The sequence below is a fragment of the Microtus oregoni genome, unplaced genomic scaffold, assembly GCF_018167655.1.
Source record: "Microtus oregoni isolate MIOR12 unplaced genomic scaffold, Mior012 000015F_ref0000493, whole genome shotgun sequence".
Lineage (NCBI taxonomy): Eukaryota > Metazoa > Chordata > Mammalia > Rodentia > Cricetidae > Microtus > Microtus oregoni.
In genome coordinates this window covers 24,089,407-24,104,543 of record NW_024543074.1, presented here as the reverse complement: position 1 = coordinate 24,104,543, position 15,137 = coordinate 24,089,407, and the positions used below count along the sequence as shown (strand labels likewise).

The 15,137-nt window shown below is 40.2% G+C and overlaps 1 protein-coding gene across 3 annotated transcripts in view; it reads left to right on the top strand.

Moving 5' to 3' along the window:
- The window catches only part of Mettl16 (methyltransferase like 16), a 66,996-nt gene that overhangs the window by 26,440 nt on the left and 25,419 nt on the right, over positions 1–15,137 (top strand). For all 3 annotated transcript variants that reach the window (XM_041664938.1, XM_041664939.1, XM_041664936.1), the window contains exons 4-6: positions 2,939–3,079; positions 10,893–11,008; positions 14,922–15,064. In XM_041664938.1, coding sequence (XP_041520872.1) covers positions 2,939–3,079; positions 10,893–11,008; positions 14,922–15,064 — 400 coding nt within the window. The remainder of the gene's footprint in view (positions 1–2,938; positions 3,080–10,892; positions 11,009–14,921; positions 15,065–15,137) is intronic.

Genomic DNA, 15,137 nt, shown 5'->3' with positions numbered 1-15,137 from the left:
CCATCTCTCCAGCACCTGTGTTTTTTTTTTTTTAAGATTTATTTATTTATTATGTATGTAACATTTTGCTTGCATGTATGCCCACATGCCAGAGGAGGGCGCCAGATCTCATTACAGATGGTTGTGAGCCACCATATGGTTGCTGGGAACTGAACTCAGGACCTCTGGAAGAGCCGCCAGTGCTCTTAACCACTGAGCCATCTCTCCAGCCCCTGATAACATCTGTTTTTACTAGTTGCTTTTGTGATAAATGCTTTTTTTTGAGACAGGGTTTCACTGTGTTGCTGTGGCTATCCTGGAACTTTCTCTGTAAATCAAGCTAACCTCGAACTCAGAGATCTGCTTGCCTCTGCCCCCTGAGTGCTGGGATTAAAGCCATGGCTTGGCCTATTGAAATTTCCATTTTCTCATCTTTACCCTCTTCTCTGGTTTCTTTAAGCCTCAGCTTACATGATTTTTCTTTTGTTTTCCACACTTTTAGACCCTCAGACCTTTGTATTTGTTATTTGTTGTGCTTCAAACTTCTCATCTTCATCTTGTTTGTTCCTATTTATACTACACGCACCAACTCAAGCTTGGTTTTTCAGTAAAAGCCTTCTCTGACCTTGCAACCTATGAAAGGTTACTTTATTGGTTAGACTACTTGGTTAATATTTTTATTTGCCACTAGACTACAATGTAGAAGGAGCTGCAGGTAGGCCTGCTTTTCATCCCTCCCAGCTCCCGCATGGCTAGCTTAGCCTCGGAAATAATGACATGGAAACTGTATTCATTTAAACACTGCCTGGCCCATTAGTTCTAGCCTCTTATTGACTAATTCTCACATCTTGATTAACCCATTTCTAATAATCTGTGTAGCACTACTATGTGCTGTCTTACCGGGAAAGATTCTAGCCTACATCTGTCTTGGGTCAAAGAATCATGGTGTCTGACTGACTCTGCTTTCTTTCTCCCAGCATTCTGTTTGGTCTACTCCACCTATCTAATTTCTGCCCTATCAAAAAGCCAAGGCAGTTTCTTTATTAACCAATGAAAGTAACACATAGACAGACGACCCTCCTACATCACTGCAAACTAATTAAGATAATTTCTCAAGGCCTAGCAAAGTTGTTGGTTAAAGGAATTCTTTTAACATTCAGATTCTAAGTACTTCATGTGAAATAAGCTCTGGAGACCTGATGGAGTTCACTTAAAGCTCTTATCTTTTATGTTCTTGGTAGAAGATGGCTGATGGGTCCTAGCAAGCTAAGAGCTTCCTATGCATATACTGTGATCTCAGCACTTGGATTGTAACACAATGGCAAGATAGCAAGTTCCAGGCTGATGCTGGCCTGGGTTGTGAAGTGAGGCTATAACTAGGGAGGAAGTGGGGGAAAGGACTTCAGCCTATTTGGTGCTAATTGCATTTCAATTATGCCCCAGACCTTCTGAAGTAGCACTTGGGGATACACGAGGTTAATGGATTTTAGCTCTTCACAAGGGGCAATGCTTGCTGAAATCATGTTCTTTCTAATTAGGGTTTTATATAAATTCTTCCCCCAGACTCCAACAATTTGCTCTAATTCTGTGACTATGCTTTCCATTTTTATTTATCATTATAAAGATTATTACCCACTTAAAATGTCATTTGGTTTTCTAGGGATATCATGTCAGGGTGCAAGTTTCTTTGTCTTGAGGATTGGATTGAAGAACAATTTTAAGAGGTTAAGGGGATAGATCTTTTACTTGCACTTTTTTCTCCCATTGAGACAAAATTAAAAGGAAGGTCCCTTTTTTCTTGAGAGATGAGAATATTCTAAATGACTCTAGGTCTCCATAATGCCCAGGCCTAAGCAAGTGACTCTTGAGGAACTGGATGTCTTCTTCCCTCTTTCTACTCCCAAATCCCCAAGGAGGACAGCATCAGGGCCAGGAGACAATAACTGGCTGCAGAGAGGTTAAAAGTTGCAGCCATTAATTTGGTCTCTGTTCCCAGCCTGTTTAGAATAGGTCACGAGGAAGTGATGGGGTAAGCGTGCTTCTGGGCTAGAAGCAGTTCCAGATCCTGCAGAGAGCTACTGTGGAATCAGCTCGTCGTCAGGGGAAAGCAGCCCTGGAATGGCTGATTCAGGCTGTAGCCATCAAGAGAAACCCTAGATTTCCTCCCCTTGAATATACTCAGTCTGATCTAATTGGTCAGGATTTGTCAGTGGTTGTAAAGGCAGCATTTGAGGAGGAAAGTAGATCAGTCCAGGTTAGGGACTCTACATGTAAATTTAGGAACAAATACTGGTTATTGAAGCTGATTTTTTTTCCCCCTTTCCTGAAGCATTGCTTCTTATTATGTCTTTTGAACCCGTGCTAGGACTAGTCAACGAGTGATATTCTATACAACTACAGGGAGTCAGACCATTTGATGCCATGAAAATAGATACACACACACTTCTGCTTTTCAGGAATGAATTATGTGTTTATCTGCATATTTTCCTTGTTTTCCTTTCTTTGAGACAGGGTCTCAAACTCACAGTTTTCTTGCCTCTGCTTCCTATGTGTATCACTGTGTCCAACTTATATTGATTTGTTTTAAGATACTGCTGTGGTGTTTTAACAAATAGCAATACATTGAGAAAATTGAGTTTCATGTGGGACATAAAAACTTTTATAAGCAAATTAAATTTTATTCCAGTATTTTGGCCACCAGGTTACTACGCTGTCTTTTCCTGGGCCTCCAGTTGTCCACACTTCATTTATATACAGCATAGAGTAGGGCAGGAAGGTTTCTGTCCTCTGGGAAGTTTGTACTTAGGAGAGAAGTGAAATGAGGAGCAAGCCCAGTAGCCACAGAATATCCTCACTAATGAGTTAGTGGAGACTTGAAAGAATTCTTAGAAAGAAGGGTTTTTATTGTTCTCAGCTTTCCCTCTGATATGTGGGATGTGCTCGGGTTTTTATTTCCTAGGTACTGGAGCGTCCTGCATCTACCCGTTACTTGGAGCAACCCTAAATGGCTGGTACTTTCTGGCGACAGAAGTGGATGATGTGTGCTTCAGTTATGCCACGAAAAACGTGGAGCAGAATAACCTCTCTGGCCTCATTAAAGGTTGGTTCTCAATAAATAGCCCTCATGCTTTGTTCACTAAAACTTCTGTAATTTAAAATGTCTTATTATTACCTTCTGTGGGGTTTTTGTTTGTTTTGAGACAGGGCCTCTCTGTAGCTCTTGCTGCTCTGGAACTCAGTTTGTAGACCAGGTTGAACTTGAACTCACAGAGATCCTCATGCCTCTCCTTTTTTTCTCTTTATTATTATTATTATTTTACTTTATGTTCTTAAGTGGTTTTGATTTTTTTGTTTGTTTTGTTTTTGTTTTTAGAGACAGGGTTTCTCTGTGGCTTTGGAGCCTGTCCTGGAACTAGCTCTTGTAGACCAGGCTGGTCTCGAACTCACAGAGATCTGCCTGCCTCTGCCTCCCAAGTGCTGGGATTAAAGGCGTGCGCCACCACTGCCCGGCTTGATATGTATCTTAATGTACTTTTTTGGTGGGGTGTTTTTTGAGACAGAGTTTCTCTATAGCTATGGTTGTTCTGGAACTTGCTCTGTAGATCAGGCTGGATTTGAACTTGCAGAAATCCACCTGCTCTGCCTCCTGAATGCTGGCACTAAAGGTGTATGCCACTACCTCCTGGCTAATATACTTTATTTTATAGAACTGAAAGATTAAATGCACATCCCCTGCCCTCATATGTAATCAACTTCTTCCATTATTGATTTCCAGTACCGGAGTGGGTTGATTGGTTATAGTCAGTGTACTTTTATTTAACACATTATTATCTTCTAACGTTTATAGTTTAGGACTAGCAAGATGGCTCAGTAGGTAAAAGTGCTTGTTTGCTTTGCACTTCTGGTGGCCCAAGTTTGATCTTGAAATCCATGGTGCAAAGAGAACTGTCTTCTGAAAGTTGTCATCTGGTTGTTGGTATTCTCATGTACACACAGACACGCACGCACACACAGCGAGGGGAGGGCATAAGATGTCTCAGCTGCTAAGGTGGTAGTTGCCAAACGGACAACCTGAGTTTAGTCCCATGACCCCAGAACCCACGATGGAGAGAATTGACCAACTTCTACAAGTTATGATTTCCACATGTGCACACACATAAATGTGGGTTTGTTTTGTTTTAAAAAACGAATGTAAAACCCTAAGTTTATAGTTTAAAACATTTCTTTTTCCTGAGACTTACGGGTCTCCTGGGTGATGGACAAGGACTGAATCCTTGAGCTATATTCCTAGCCTTTACAATTTTTTATTTTATTATTTTATGTGTATAGGTGTTTATGTCTGTGTACCACTTTCTGTGCCTGTGCCCACAGAGGCCAGTAGATCTCCTAAAAGTGGAGTTACAGCTGATTGTAAGCTGCTATATAGCTGCTGAGAACTGAACTGAGATCCTCTGTCAGAGTAACCAGTGCTTTTAACCACCGAGCCATCTCTCCTGCCCCATCTGTATATCTTTTATGGTGAGGTGTTTGTTAAGGTCTTTGACCTGTTTTTCATTGAATTTTCTTTTTGTTTTTGTTTTGTTTTGTTTTGAGACAGAATTTCTCTGTCGCTTTGGAGTCTGTCGTAGAACTAGCTTCCTGAGTGCTGAGGTTAAAAGCGTGCACCACCACACCTGGCTTTAGTGTAGTTTTATTTTAAAATTATATATTAACTTTTTTTTCTTTCTTTTTGAGACAGGGTCTTACTGTTGTAGCTCTGGCTCTTCTGGAAATCACGCTGTAGACCAGGCTGGCCTGGAACTCACAGTGATACACCTGCCTCTGCCTTCCTAGTGCTGGGATTAAAGGCTTGTGCCACTATAGCTGGCATATGTTCTTTGAAAATGTTTTCCTGCAGCCTGTGGCTTTTAATTCTCTTGGCAAAGTCTTTTCCAGGGCAAAATGTTTAATGTGAAATTCAGTGCTTCCTTTTACTTCATGCTCCATGCCTTGGTGTCTTATCTATGAAGTCACTTCCTGGCCAAAGTTGTGTTTTCCTATATGATTTTCTAGGAGTTTTATTATGAGTCTGTGATGTGTTTTGAGTTAATTGGGGTAGGTGGATAAAAAAAACATTCTGGGGATTGAACCCAGGACTTTATAAATGCTAGACAAGTACTTTGCCACTGAACTGTATCCGCAGGCTCACCTTTCGGGTTTTTCAAACTTTTTTTTAATGTGGCTTTTCTCTATAATCTATACTATGTAGTGTAGATTGGCCTGAGACTTGGATCTTTCTGAATAAATCAACTGAGTCTACCTAGATAGAGGTCATGAGTAGATAAGGAAGTCTTCTCCTGCTGGTCTTGGGCAGCTTTTGCTTCCATCCTGTGTTTAGCAATAGTGCAGGCTATAGATGAAAACCTGTGTTCCTCAGCTGGCTCTTATGAGTTCTTAGCCGATCCTCAGCAGCCAGTGTGGCAACTCATAGCCTACAAGACTTGACAGTTCCCTGAAATTCTTCCAGACTAGGGCTTGTGCTTGTTTTCTCTGTCTTTTTTTTTTTTTTTTTTTTTTTCTTGAGACAGAGTTTCTTTGTATTGCTTTAGAGCCCATCCTGGAACTCACTCTTTAGACCAAACTGGCCTAGAACTCACAGAGATTCATCTTTCTGCCTCCCAAGTGCTGGGATTAAAGGCTCTCTCTCTCTCTCTCTCTCTCTCTCTCTCTCTCTCTCTGTCTCTCTCTCTGTCTCTCTCTGTCTCTCTCTCTGTCTCTCTCTCTCTCTCTCTGATTTTTTCTTTTGTTTTGTTTTTGTGATTGTATTTGTGTCCTGGAGACCTTAGTGTGGTAGCAAAGGATTCTAGTTCAGTTTGTAGCACTGACATCGGTTGTAACTGCCAGTAATTCCTGTTCCAGAAAATTGGATGCCTTCTGGCTTCTGCAGGCAACTGGACTGGTACGATGTACATAAATTAATTCATGTACACATACACAGGAAGAGAATAATAAGTCTCTAACAGCACCAACAAAACCCAGGTGTGGTGGTCACACTTTTAATCCCAGCACTTGGGAGGCAGAAACAGGTGGATCTCTGCGAGTTCATCCAGCCTGATCTAGAGAGTGAGCTCTAGTGAAACCTTGTCTCTAATAGTAGGTAGTAGTAGTGGTAAGAACCACACAGTAAGATCTTGTCTGTAATAGTAGCAACAGCAAACAACAACAAATGCTGTTTGGGTTGCTGACTTAAATTTTAGAAAGTTGTTCAAATGAATTTTCACATGTGGTAAGAGTAGAATTTCCAAGAGTTTCTGAGAATCTTTGCCATTTTATGCTATGTATTTTCTGAAAAGTGGTACTTTCAGATTGATAATTATAACATCAAAATATTGATTACCTCTGAAAACATTGAAGATGTTATATGACCCACAGTTTTACATGTACGTTCAAGAGTTTTACATAAAAATAAATAAGCATAGCATAACCATTTCTACTGCAAATTTCCTTTCACTATCAATGAATGGAAAGTTAGATTTATGCCAAATAGTTACTTTATACTTTATGATTTACCAGAAAATGTTTGAGTTTTGTACCTGTGAGTTTTAGACAGGGACTTTTGTGTATGCTGGCCTTGAACTCTGTACCTGGGATGATCTGGCCTTCACCTTCCAGATGCTGGGATTGTAGGTATCTATACCTACGCGTGGTACAGAGGACTGATACTCGAGCTTTGTGTCTGCTGAGCAATCTTGCTGTGAACTGAGCTACACTTCACTACCACTTTAAACTTTTTTTTTTTTTTTTGGTTTTTCGAGACAGGGTTTCTCTGTGGCTTTGGAGCCTGTCCTGGAACTAGCTCTGTAGACCAGGCTGGTCTCGAACTCACAGAGATCCGCCTGCCTCTGCCTCCCAAGTGCTGGGATTAAAGGCGTGCGCCACCATCGCCCGGCTTAAACTTTTTTTTTTTTTTTTTAGTCTCTTTGTATTCCAGGCTGGTCTTAAACTTACTGTGTACCTTCAGATATCCTGTAGTTTAGGGATGATAGACCTGGACAGTCATGCCCACTTACATATCTGTTTTAATGACCTGTAAACCCAGAATCACACAAATATTTCTCAGGTGCTGGGCAGTGGTGGCCCATGCCTATAATCCCAAAACTTGGGAGGCAGAAGCAGGTGGATATCTGTGAGTTTGAAGCCAGCCTGGTCTATAGAGGGGATTCCAGGACAGCCAGGGCTGTTATCCAGAGAAACCCTGTCTAGACAAACCAACAAAGCAAAAAAAGAAATCTCAGGCAAAGGGGATCTTGTGCTGAAACTTTAAGAAGCTCTGGTCTAGATTTTGTCAAGGCTGGTGATAACACAGTGTAAGTCTCCTCTCTGCCTGCGGCTGTGCCTTCAGAGATGAGGCAACTACTAAATGACAGTTGTATAGTTTTCTTACTGCGTCTATGGGATTCAGGATGGCTGGTGCTGACTAAGTCCTTTTGTTCAGAGCAACTGGTTGTTTGCTGGAAAATGAACTTCAGGAGGAGTACTTACACTATAAATTTAAGGTGCCTGGTAGCATAGGATATCTTTAGCTACTTGGGAGACTGATGTATGAGGATGTAAAACCTAAGGTTCACCTTGTCTACAAAGCAAGTTCAACACCAGTCTGTACACTTAGTGAGAATCTGCCCCAAAATAAAAAATATCAAAAAGGATTTAGTTCATTGGTGTTGCATTTGCCTCATATTTGTTGGTTCAACTTGTAGTACTGCAAAAGCAGGTAGAAACGTCAAGGACTTGTTAGCACTAAGAAGAGTTTTGAGCCATGCTGTAACAGTTTGTCACACTTGCCCAGTGTACTAATGAAATAGTTCCCTTTCTATTCTCCTCAGTCCTCTGAGTAGGGATTGCAGTGTGAGCGCTACCTAAACTTTAGAATAAGCTTAGTAATAGCCAAAATTTAAAATTTAAAAGTCTTTTTCGTTTGTTTGCCTTTTGTTTTAGTTTGTCCTTGCATTGATTCACTTGTGTGTTAGGGAGGGCGGGTACACAGCTGAAACACATGTGTAGATGTCGGAGTAGGAGTGGGTTCTCTCTTTCTGCCGTAGCGATGGGTGAGTCCCCCGGGTTGTATTTCCATCTGAGGTGAACAAAGTTGTAATCTGCCTTTGTGGTGGTTTTATTGTGGATAGATAATGCTTTTGCTTTCTGGTGCTACATTCATTTAGTGCATTTTTATGCTGTTTCTTAGGGACTTTGCTATTTCAAATGATCCCAAACAGTGCTAAAGTGTCTTGTGTTTGTATGTGCCATAGAGAAAATACATTTTGCTTAGACAAGTTATAGTGAGTCAGCAATATATATTTTTTAAATTTTAATTTAAGAAATTGTGTATAGCAGGTGGTGGTGCCCCTTCCTTTAATCCCAGCACTCGTGAGGCATAGTGGCAGGCGGATCTCTGTGAGTTTGAGGCCATTCTGGTCTACAAGAGCTAGTTTCAGGACAGGCCCCAAAACTACAGAGAAACCCTGTCTTGAAAAACCAAAACAAACAAACAAACAAATAAATAAAATTGCGTATGTATCGCTATTTAACCTGTATGTATGTCTCCACACCACATGTGTGCCTAGTGCCCAGGAGACTAGAAGATGGAGTCAAGATATCCTGAAACTGGAGTTACAGACAATAGTGCACCAACATGTGGGTGCTGGGAATGGAACCTTAGTCCTGCGAAAGCAGCCAGTGCTCCTAACTGCCGAGCTGTCTTTCTAGTCACTCCCTCCCACCCCTGTCCCACACTCCTTTTTTGAGACAGGGTCTCACTAGGTAGCCCTAGCTGGCCTGGAAATCTCTTTGTAGACCAGGCTAGTTTCAAACTCATAGAGATCTGTTTTATCTGGCTCCTGAGTGTTAGAATTAAAGGCTTGTGCCCGTACACCTCACCAGCAGTGTATATTAAATGAATTATCTAAGTCAAAACAGACTGAAGATGAGGTTATGTATTTCAGGCTTTCAGAAACTGAAGTAGCACTGTACTCTCCAAAGGTGTTTGTATTTGTATTACAAATACAAATAGATTAAAGTTACCATGAATAAAAAGTAATGGGCATTTCTTTATTTTTCTGATTTATTTGCTTATTTTGAATCCCAACTGCAGGCTCTCCTTCCTCCAAAAAATAGGTATTTGTGAAGTAGCTTAGTTTTTTGTTTGTGAGCAGGTACTTGTGTGCATGTGTCTTTGGAAGCGTCCCAAAGTCTGCATCAGGGTATTCTTCAACCACTTTCTACTTTATTATTTAAAAATTAAAAAAAAATACTTTATGTGTATGAGTATTGTCTCTGCTTATGTCTCTGTGTACCACATGTGTGCAGTGCCTTCGGTCTGCCTATGTCTCTGTGTACCACCATATGTGTGGTACACATATGCACTGTGTGTGCACAGTGCCTTCAGAGGCCAGAAGGCCCCTGGGACTGAAGTTAGTGGTTGTTAGCTGCCTGTGGTGATTGGAATAGAAGACGTGTTCTCTGAAAGAACAGCTAATGTTCTTAACCATTAAGCCATCCATGCAGCTCCTTCACTGTGTTTTTTGAGACAGGGTCTTACACTGAACCTGGAGCTCAGTGATTCAGCTAGACTGCCTGGCCTGTAAGCCCCAGATACCCTCTATCTCTGCCACCCCATCATTGAGGTTACAGGGTGTGCTGCCATGTCCAGCTTTTATGTGGGTGCTAAGGATCAAGTCCTTGTGTTTGTGTGGCGGGCATTTTACTGACCCAGCCAAATCCTAAGCACTGATATTTTTAAGGGGGAAGCACCAATCATTAACTGTACTTTTATTTTAAAAATATATAAGGTTGCCGGGCAATGGTGGCGCACGCCTTTAATCCCAGCACTCGGGAGGCAGAGGTAGGCGGATCTCTGTGAGTTCGAGACCAGCCTGGTCTACAGAGCTAGTTCCAGGACAGGCTCCAAAGCCACAGAGAAACCCTGTCTCGAAAAACCAAAAAAAAATATATATATATATATATATATAAGGTTAGTTGGGTTGTAGTGTTGCACTCTTTTAATACTTGGACTAGGGAGGCAGAGGTAAGTGGAAATCTGAGTTCGAGTCTGGTCTACATAGTGAGACTGTCTCAGAAAAAAACAAAAATTAAAAAAAAAAAGTAATACAGGCTGTTCTTGATTTCTCTATCCTGCTTCTGCTTCCCAGATGCTCAGATTATAGGCTTGGACAATGACTCCCTGCTAAATTATCTTAATTTTAGTATATAGATATTTGCTAGTACTAGGCCAGCTCTACCTTGTGATCATTCATTTACATTTTATGACCATTACATGTTGACACAGTTTTAAATTTTTGGAAGATTTATTTTATGTGAATAAATGTTTTGCCTACATATAAGTCTGTGCAGTACATGTAAGCCTGGTGCCTTCAGATGTCAGAAGAATGTGTTGGCTCTTTTGGAACTGGAGTTCCAGATGATTATGAAGCACCAAGTGGGTACAGGGAACTGAACATGGGTCCCAGAAGAGAAACAAGTATTCTTACCCACTCTCCAGCTCCTTTTTAATTTTTAATTATAATTGATTTAGTTTTCAGCCAAATGAATATAAATTTATTACAGAAGAGTGAGAATTCTCAAGAATAGGGGGAGTTTTAGGGGAGAAACCTTTTGTTTTATTAAGCAGATTGTATTATGCATCTTCATAAAAGAAATAACACTTCCTAGTAGTGTTAACACATTGCTAAGGGGAGCATTGATATGGCTAATGCAGCAGATTGATTCTCCATTTCTGCCTCTTGCTGGGAGTGGTGGGAAGGAATTTATATTCACATGCTTGCCTTCATTTTCCTCCTCAGTTGTGTATTGTTTTGTGCACTTATTTTAAAACCTTGACAAAATAAATAGTAACTAACAGTCCCTGCTCTCTTCCTCAGTGGTAAAAGTGCCACAGAAGACACTCTTAATGGATGCGCTTAAAGAAGAGTCTGAGATCATCTATGATTTCTGCATGTGCAACCCTCCCTTTTTTGCTAACGAGTTGGAAGCCCAGGTAAAGCTCCTTTAAAGTCATCAATCACTTAGTAATTTTACCTCATTTGCAGAGATACAAGCAAAAGGCAGTTTTTCTTTAGAGTTAGTATAATTTAGAATGTTGATTTTTAGTATAATTTAGAATGTTGATTGTTTTAAGGTGAACCCAGTACAGATGGACTTCACAGTTAAAATATTTAATTTATGTAGCGGAAAAGACCAGTTACTCATACTTCAGGAACAGTTTGATTGAGGAGTTCATAATAATAAAAAGCTGAGGCTCTTTATTTCTTCTTTCCCCTTGACTCTGGCCTGGCTCTCTGCTGTCTTTTCTTAGGCTTGTTTGGTTGTAGTTAAGCAATACTTAGTGGGAGAGGGTGAAAAGAGAGCTCTTTCTTCCCTACACTCTGAACTTAAAAGCAGTTTTAAAATGTAAATGTATTATGTATTCTATGTGTATGACTGTTTTGCCTTCGTGAATGTTGGTGCACCACATTTGTGCCTAGTACCTTCAGAGGCCAGCCCCTGGGTCATATGGTTGTGAGCCATCATGTGTGTGTTGGGATTAGAACCCAGTCCTCTGGAACAACATTCAGTGTTCTTAACCACTGAGCCATTTCTTCAACCTCCATACTTTGAACTTTTAAAATTGAACCAAGGTAGGTCCCATTTTCTACTGGACTGAGCTTATCAACCTAGGGACAAAAAATTACTGCTTTTTGTCATTTGGTAGTAAATAGATGACTAAATAGTGAAACAAATGTATTAACTTTTAGACATTGAACAATATTGGATAAAATGAACTAGTATGTGGAAGCCTGTAGTTCCTAGTACATGGGAGACTGAGGCAGGAGGATTGCAAGTCCCAGACTAGTCTGAATTTAGAATAAGTTTAAACTTGTTTAAAGCACCGTAGTGAGACCCTACCTATCTCAGAATTTCAAAAAGAGGGCTAGAAATAAATCTCTGTGGTAGAGTGTTGGCATGGTATGTGAAAGGCCATAGCTTCAAACCTTAGCGCTGTAACAACCAAAACATACTATATTGAAAAATTCAGCCAGGCAGTGGTAGTTGCACGCCTTTAAAATCAGCATTCTAGAGGCACATACAGGTGGATTTCTAGGTTCAAAGTCAACCTGGTCTACAGAGTGAGTTCCAGGACAACCAGAACTACACAGAGAAACCCTGTCTCACAGAGAAACCCTGTCTCATGAAAACAAAAACAAATAAACAATTTTTTTTATAGGGCCTGGAGAGATGGCTCAGCAGTTAAAGAGCACTTACTGTTCTTACAGAGGACCTACATGCAGCTCATAACCTATCTGTAACTTCATTTCCAGGGAATCTGACCCTGCCTTCTGGGCTCCTTGGGGACCAGTAGTATACATACATGCATGTAAACAAACATTCATACCATAAACTGTTAAAAATTACTATTTATTATTATTGTTGTTATTATTATTATTATTTTAGACAAGGTCTCACCATGTAGGCTGGCCTGGAACTTATAGAAGCTTCTTCCTCTCAAGTACTGGGATTAAAGGTGTGCACCATCAGCCGGGCGGTGGTGGCGCATGCCTTTAATCCCAGCACTCGGGAGGCAGAGGCAGGCGGATCTCTGTGAGTTCGAGGCCAGCCTGGTCTACAAGAGCTAGTTCCAGGACAGGAACCAAAAGCTACGGAGAAACCCTGTCTCGAAAAATCAAAAAAAAAAAAAAAGGTGTGCACCATCATGCTCAACTAAAAAAATAAATAAATCTTCAAAAAGATTTTTTTTTGACAAAGTGGGGGAATTGAGGTAGAAGTTTATTAGAAATAATAATAATATTCCTGATTAGAAAATAAAGTGGAGTGCATTTAAAATAATTAAAAATTTAACTTTTTTGTAAGTTTGTGAAGAAAAGTAACCATACACTGCAATAAAATTTATTAAAAGTGTTGTTTCTCTACATCCAAAGAATGTAGATAGGGGCTTAGGAAGACTTGATGGCATAGTATTAAGAGTAGCTGATGCTCTTACTGCTCAGCATTTTTCCAGCCCCCTAAATACCTTCTTATTTTACTCTCTCTTTAAATTTGAGATGGTGGTTAATAAGTTGCCTCTCTCTGGTATGCCAGACAGTTTTCTACATTGACAACTGCTCATTTTCCAGCCACAGAATGTGTAGCTTTGGTGTGCCACCCCTGTGGGTGGAGAGTGGCGTTTCCTGATGGCCGACTGTGTTGAGCATCTTTTCTTGTGCTTAGTGGCCGTTCGTTCATGCTCCATGGTATAGCGCCATTCAGATACCTCCTCACGTACCTGCTTCCACTGTGAAGGCTCTTGCTAAACTCTCTACACTGAGCTGATCTGCAGCCCTGTACTCTTGACCCACTGTTTGTTTTGCAATAAAAATGGTTTTTGAACCTTGGAGAATGCACACGCTGGGCAAGCACTGTGAGAGGCTAAGCTATGTCCCTACCCTCCCTCCTCTTTGTCAATTTTATTTTATTTTATTTTATTTTTAAGATTTATTTATTATGTATACAACATTCTGCCTCGATGTATTCCCGCACGCCAGAGGAGGGCACCAGATTTCATTACAGATGGTTGGGAGCCAACATGTGGTTGCTGGGAATTGAACTCAGGACCTCTGGAAGAGCAGCCAGTGCTCTTAACCTTTGAGCCATCTCTCCAGCCCTCTTTGTCAATTTTAAAATTGGGTTACTTTTCTTCCTTTATACATTCTAGATCCAAGTCCCTTTAATTACAGTGATTTGTAGACAGTTTTCTATATTCTTTCTTTCCTTCTTTATTTATTTATTTATTTATTTATTTATTTTTGTTTTTCAAGACAGGGTTTCTCTGTAGCTTTGGAGCCTGTCCTGGAACTAGCTCTTGTAGACCAGGCTGGTCTCGAACTCACAGAGATCCGCCTGCTTCTGCCTCCCAAGTGCTGGGATTAAAGGTGTGCGCCACCACCGCCCGGACTTTTATATTCTTTAGTTTGTCTTCAATTTTTGATGGTATCCTTTACAGTGAAGCTGATTTTAGTTTTGATGAAATACAATTTATCTATTTTGTGTTGTTATTATGCTTTTTGGTGTTGTATCTAAGAAACCAATGGCTAATCCAAGTTAATGAAAATTTACTTTTACGTTTTCTTCTTGAGAGTTTTATCTCTTTTTTTTATATAATTTAGTTAACTTTATTTTATGTGGATTGGTGTGAAGGTATCAGATCCCCAGAAACTGGAGTTACAAACAGTTGTTAGCTGTCATGTGGGTGTTGGGAATTGAACCCAGGTCCTCTGGAAGACAGCCAGTGCTCTTAACCGCTGAGCCATCTCTCCAGCCCCCTCATTTTACCTCTTATATTTATGTCATTGATTCATTGAGTTAATTTTTCATATGAAATGAGGTAAGGATGGATTAAATACTTAAATATAGAAAACATAACTATAGGGGCTGGAGAGATGGCTCAGTGGTTAAGAGCATTGCCTGCTCTTCCAAAGGTTCTGAGTTCAATTCCCAGCAACCACATGGTGGCTCACAACCATCTGTAATGAGGTCTGGTGCCCTCTTCTGGCCTGCAGACATACACACGGACAGACTATTGTATACATAACTAATAAATAAATAAATATTAAAAAAAAGAAAACATAACTATAAAAGTATTAGAAGAAAACATAAGTAAATATTGATTTAATCTTTGGGTAAATTTTACCTGGCCATGGTATCAAGACAATGCAAAAAGGAAAAGCAACAGATTGGGCTATATAAAAGGTAAATGTTTTTATATTTAATCCCCAGGGCCTCATGCATGCTAGGCAGATGGTTTATCACCAGACTACAACCCCAGCTGGCTGTGTGATCTCTTAAATCTTCAGTGTAGCACAATAATAGCTAAATTACATTCAAAGACCATGGCTTTTGTTGTTGTTTTTGTTCAGGGTGTAAACTCTCGGAATTCTCGAAGACCTCCACCTAGTTCCGTAAATACAGGAGGCATCACGGAAATCATGGCAGAAGGAGGTGAACTAGAATTTGTTAAAAGGATAATCCATGACAGTTTAAAACTTAAAAAAAGATTACGGTGAGTATGATTATTTGTCTCATGTAATCCTAAAGAAACTATGTCACTTTAAGGAAGAATAATCACTGGGACT